General features: G+C 41.2%; 1 protein-coding gene across 1 annotated transcript in view; it reads left to right on the top strand.

The window, feature by feature from the left end:
• Nucleotides 1-5,861, top strand: part of LOC309549245 (uncharacterized protein) — a gene marked incomplete at both ends in the record, with an annotated part of 362,081 nt that extends 356,220 nt beyond the window's left edge. Inside the window, one exon of the mRNA XM_082249369.1 lies at nucleotides 5,398-5,861. Within this exon, the coding sequence (XP_082105495.1) occupies nucleotides 5,398-5,861 (464 nt within the window). The remainder of the gene's footprint in view (nucleotides 1-5,397) is intronic.
• Between the last annotated feature and the right edge of the window lie 431 nt (nucleotides 5,862-6,292).

Genomic DNA, 6,292 nt, shown 5'->3' on the forward strand with positions numbered 1-6,292 from the left:
TCCTTTTCTCTTAGCTCATTGACAGACGTAGTACCCGCCCCTCTATCATTGAGTTGGGTTGGGTTAAATTCTCTGTTACTGCTTTATAACAGAACTGATTCCCTGTAGCAGAGAGAGGGAGGATATACCCTCTGGGACTGCCCCTAGGGTGGAGCCAGAATGTTTTTTCTTTCTGCCTAGTCCTACTCCTGCGGAGGCAACATAACCCAATTGATGTGAATCAAAGAGGACTACCTCTGTCAATGAGCTAAGAGAAAAGGATTTTACGGTAAGATCTTACAAAAATCCAATTATTTAATCTATATTAAAGTCAATTGTCTCATGCAGATCATGCACATATACATTTGATCGATCAATAGGATTTCACTATATCCGATCAAATCAAATATTTTTTTCTTTCAGTCCTTCAGGCATCGGCAAAATGACAGTAGCACACTTTCTCTTTAACAAGCTACAGATTTAGGATATTCCTTTTGGTATTTTCCATGTGTCTTGGAACTTGCTCTCCCTTTTTGTGTGTTCTGCTTATTTCATTTTAAATTTAAATAATGCTAAGTTACTGCACTTTTATAGTCTATATACGTACTTCATAAAAAGGATTTTTAAATCTGTAGAAAAAGTATTACAGTACTGCTTAGAATAAAAGAAAGTGGTTTGTTAGATAATGCTAGTTAGAGAAATAAAACCTTTTACTTGAAAAAAAGAAACCTACCTCAATTATATGTTTTGTGACAACACTGAGTATTGGTCCTTTCTCCTCTAAAGATGTCAGTGCAATAACCCACTGATTCCCAAGCAAGTCCACAGGGAGTACTAAAAGATTTTTTTCACCTTCTGTTCATAGAATTCTAGGTGATTTGATCACGGGGTGAATGGGCTTATGAGGACCCCAAACTTTACCGACTTTGAAATTGGAGTAGTGATCCCACCCATCACTGTATGGCCCTGTGCAAACTGGTTATTAACCACATTGCATGAGACTTCACACATTTAGGTTTGGGCAGAAGGCACAAGTGCATCATCTAGCCCAAATTCTGACAGCCCCCACTGCCCTGTCTAGCTGTAACTTATTTTCAAAGTTTGCATCCGATGCTTCTGTTTTTTTTTTTCACTTCTCATTCTGCTGCTCCACATTTCGGCATTGCAGGAATGCATGTAAAATTGCACATGTTCCAACAACTCATAAAAATGCACAGCCTATTTTCAGGCATGCAGTGGTATCATTAATCAATTCTTAATGGCACCCCCATATGCCTTGCTAACCCACATGCTTTTGGGGAGCCTACAGGTATGGCTAGACCAATGTATCTTTGTAAAAAGTGCCATACCTGCAATTCCGCTTTAAAGCACAACTGTTGGCAAATTTACGCATGTTGTAGGGTTCTCCCTACATTGCATGGGTTACATGCCTTTTTTCTAGGGGGGGTGAAGTACAAAAACCTACAGTATGCCCTTTTCTCCACTCCCATCAGTTAACATTCTACTGCATGGTCCAATGCTCCTTATTAGGAATGATCTAATGGTTCGGGTCGACCATCGGTTCGACCCGAACATTGACTGTTCGTAATTCGGCTGAATTCCGAACTTTTTGCGGTAAAAGTTTGGAATTCGGCCACCAGAACCGCCCAAAATGCAATACGACAGGAACTGGGCTTTAAAAGCCCATGATTGGCCCAGAAACATCAGTAAAATGTGATTGGAGTGACTACGGAGTCCAGAGGCCAATCAGGAGTGAATACGCCCCCCAGTATATAACATAGCCCCGCCAAACCTCTAGCACTGTAATACAGGGGCTGTGGAAGAGAGTGGAAGCATTTGTGTTACTCCTACTGTATGGAGCTGTTCTTTTAGTGTGAGGAAAGGGATATGCAGTTTAGTTAGGGTACTATATACCACTATAGTTAGATTCAATAATCTAGTTTCTGTAGGGATACCTTTAAGTGTCAGGGTGACCGTAGTGTAGTTTAGGTGACCTGACTCTGCCATGTCAGGGTGACCATAGTGTAGTTTAGCTGACTCTGCCTGAGGTTGCCATACCAGGGTGACCTTCCATGTGTTCTTTGCAATGAAGGCCGGTTATAGGTGGGGGCAGAGGCCATTTTCTTTGTTGTATATGTGTACTGGTGAGTGGACATACTGGGTGCCTTTGCTGTAATACTATCAGCTGGGCTTCCATTATGCCCCCAATTACCTTTCAGGAGGGATGGGCCACCTCCAGGCTCACCTGCCCCCTATCTATCCATTAGCTTGCATGTGCTCCCACTGTGGAGACTCTTTAAAATTCATTAGAGTTAGGACTGCAGGTAACAGGGAGCCTTGACGTGGCCCTGCAGCTTTCACATGCGTTTGCAAATGTGTGCTAACTAAACCCCTGTATTGACGCAAACTGTTAGACAGGCCAATTTGGTTGGTAAGCAGACTGGTTGGCAAATTGAACTGGGAATTTTATCTTTGTTTGTTTCATGACCATAGTGTAGTTTAGCTGACTCTGCCTGAGGTTGCCATACCAGGGTGACCGAACTCTTCATGTCAGGGTGACCGTAGTATAGTTTAGCTGACTCTGCCTGAGGCTGCCATACCAGGGTGACCGAACTCTTCCATGTTAGGGTGACCGTAGTGTAGTTTAGCTGACTCTGCCTGCCATACCAGGGTGACCGAACTCTGCCATGTCAGGGTGACCCCACTATGCAGATTTTGGGTTAGAGGTATACATATATATGTGTGTGTATATGTATATATATATATACACACACACACACACACACACACACACACACACACACACACACACACACATATATATATAAGTAAAACACACTGATACATTGCAAAATAAAACAAAAATTCACATTGGTATGCCCCCCAGTGCCCTTTCCTGCATTTTTACTGTACTTTTTATGTACAATATATGTATATGTATGTGTGTATGTATATATATATATGTGTATATATATATATATATATATATATATATATATACTGTGTGTGTGTGTGTGTATGTATATATATATATATATATATATATATATATATATATATATACCCCTATACAGAAGTTCAGATGTCATGCCTACCTCCAAACGCCCAAAAAACGACTGGAACAAAAACACCCAGGTGTGAAAGGAGGGAAACACCATCCCTGCGCTACTGAAATTCTAAGAAAAATAATCTGTTTTTTTTTTTCTGGTTCTGGACATGCTACAGAGCTGAAACTTCACAGGTACACTTTTTAGACCCCCCAGACACTAAATCCAAAGAAATCTCATTTTTTTTCAATAATTTTTTTAATTGTCTCTCTATCAAAAACTACAATTTTTAAGAACTTTTTTTGTGTGATTAATAGTCCCTGGGGCATGACCCAGAACCCTAGGCACTTTTTAGGGGCATTTATTGGGTTTTAGGGCTTCAAACTTTGTGTTTTTTGATTCCAGAAGTTCGGGTCCCATTGATTTCAATGGGGTTCTGGAATCCAAACCGAACTTTCCTGAAATTCGGGTGTTCTGGCTGAACCAAACTTTTCAAAAGTTTGATCATCCCTACTCCTTATTGTGGGCAGGCCCTTGCCATCCTCCTGTCTCCTACAGCATTGCTTCTCCTACATTGCACATGATGATATCAGAGAGCAGAGACCAGCTGGGCAATGAAGTGAAAGACCTTACATAGTTACATAGTTAGTGAGGTTGAAAAAAGACATCAGTCCATCCAGTTCAACCTATGATGTGTGTGTGTTTGCTTTTAACCGTACATTGTGTACCCCTGTATGTTGTGGTCTCCAAGGTGCCCATCTAATAGTTTTTTGAAACTATCAATGCTCCCAGCTGATACGACTGCTTGTGGAAGAGAATTCCACATCCTTACCGCTCTTACAGTGAAGAACCCCTTACGCATTTTAAGGTTAAACCGCCTTTCCTCTAGTTTTAGTGAATGGCCACGTGTCTTATTGTATCTCCTCTCTCTGAATAGTTTGTTCCTTATGCTAGGGTCGCCAGTACAGTATTTGTACATTGATATCATATCCCCCCTCAATCGTCTCTTCTCCAGAGAGAATAAGTTCAGTGCTTGTAGTCTTTCCTCATAGCTAGTGTCCTCCATTCCCCTAATTATTTTTGTTGCCCTTCTCTGGACTCTTTCCAATTCCAGCACATCCTTCCTGAGGACCGGTGCCCAGAACTGGACAGCATACTCCAAATGTGGCCAAACCAGAGTCTTGTAGAGTGGGAGAATAATCTCTTTATTTCTGGAGTGAATCCCCTTTTTTATACATCCCAGTATTCTGTTGGCTTTGCTTGCAGCGGCTTGGCATTGCATGCCACTGCCAAGCCTGTTGTCTACCAGTACCCCCAGGTCCCTTTCCATCCTAGACTCACCCAGAGGTTCCCCCCCTAGTGAGTAGCTTGGTTTCTGGCCCCCAAGTGCATTACTTTACATTTTTCAACATTAAACCTCATCTGCCATGTAGTTGCCCACCCCGTTATTTTGTTCAGGTCCGCTTGTAAGGTTTCCACATCCTGCATAGAAGATATTGGCATGCTTAGTTTAGTATCATCCGCAAATACTGAGATTGTACTAGATATCCCCTCCTCTAGATCATTTATGAATAAATTAAACAGGATTGGTCCCAGGACAGAACCCTGGGGGACCCCACTTTCCACACCCGCCCAATCTGTGTACTCCCCATTAATCACCACCCTCTGGACTCTCCCCTGGAGCCAGTTCTCTATCCAGGTACTCACCCTATGGTCCATACCTACCTTCCTTAGTTTGTACAGTAAGCGTTTGTGGGGAACGGTGTCAAAGGCCTTTGCAAAGTCCAGATACACCACATCCACCGGCTTACCTTTATCTAGGTGGCAGCTCACTTCATCGTAGAAGGTTAATAGATTGGTTTGGCAAGAACGATTTTTCATGAATCCATGCTGATTACTACTAATAATACCATTTTCATTACTAAAGTCTTGTATGTGGTCCCTTAACATCCCCTCCAAAATTTTGCAGACTACTGATGTTAGGCTGACTGGCCTATAGTTACCCGGGATACATCTTGGCCCCTTTTTAAATATTGGTACCACGTTGGCTTTTTTCCAATCAGCTGGCACCATACCCGTCTGTAAACTATCCTTAAAGATCAAGAATAATGGTCTAGTCCTTTGGGGGACCAGTTAAATTGAAAGGAAGAAGCCTGTTGGAATGAGCTATAAGTTAAATAATTGTACTTATTCCTTTCCCTCATACCTAATAAGCATTTAACCGATGCAGTGCTGAGGAGACCCCACTGCATGAGCAATGAAATTTTAAGCAGCCCAGAGTGAGACTTCATTGAAAGATTCTCTCTAATTAAAATGTGACAATGATGCATTTGTGTTATAACTAAATTTTAATGTTGATGTCTGTTTTTAGAACTCATGGATATGAATGCAGAAGAAGCCAATTTATCTCCATTAACATCTGTCATTACTACCACAGAAGAGGACTTCTTGCCATGTAAATATAGCTTTCAACTTGGAGAGAATTCAGAATATGCAAACCCCGACTACTTACAAATGCCTCACCTCACAGACCCTGCTCCTTCCCTTGCGTGCTCCAGACAACTGGAAACACCATTCTGCTCATCTCCTTTATTACCAGAACAGTTTCTGTTCTCAGAAAATTGTTTCAGATTTGGCAGCCCTTCTGGATCAAATGTTAACTTTTTTAAAGTGCAAAGTGATCACCAAAGCAACGACCCAGAACTTTATAATGAGCTGTCTTTGGAAACTGAAAGTACTCTAGAACCTACCATCATACCAGTATGTTCCCCAATAATGACAGAAGACCACATTGTGTGTGGGGAAGATGTGCCACTCATTTGCTCCAAATTATAAAATGCTGCAGATGGATTCCTTAAACACTATAAAAAATGCAATTTTATTATTGGTGATCGGATTCTGTAAATAGTGTTGAGTGTGTTTTCTATCAATGAGTCGTTACTGTTCTGGGCTGTATGTTGTATAAACCCATCCAGAGAGATGCATAGGAACCATTGCTGACCTCTACTGAAGATGAAAGTTGTCTGGCTACTGTACTAACCAAATGAGCTTTGTAAGGTTTGAGACCCTGACCTCAAACAAGTTTGCCAATTTAAAGTAATCTGATGTCTTTTCTTGTTTCCAAGTAAGTGACCCAAAATATTCAAGTCAGAGGGTAAACATGAGAGTCAGGAAACTAGCATTTGCAGATTAAAAAGCAACCTTCGTATTTCAGGAAATGTTTTGTGTAATAAATCCAAATGAACTTAATATTCTGGCTATTCAAC

This window comes from Pelophylax lessonae (genome assembly GCF_965119305.1).
Source record: "Pelophylax lessonae genome assembly, chromosome: 3".
NCBI lineage: Eukaryota > Metazoa > Chordata > Amphibia > Anura > Ranidae > Pelophylax > Pelophylax lessonae.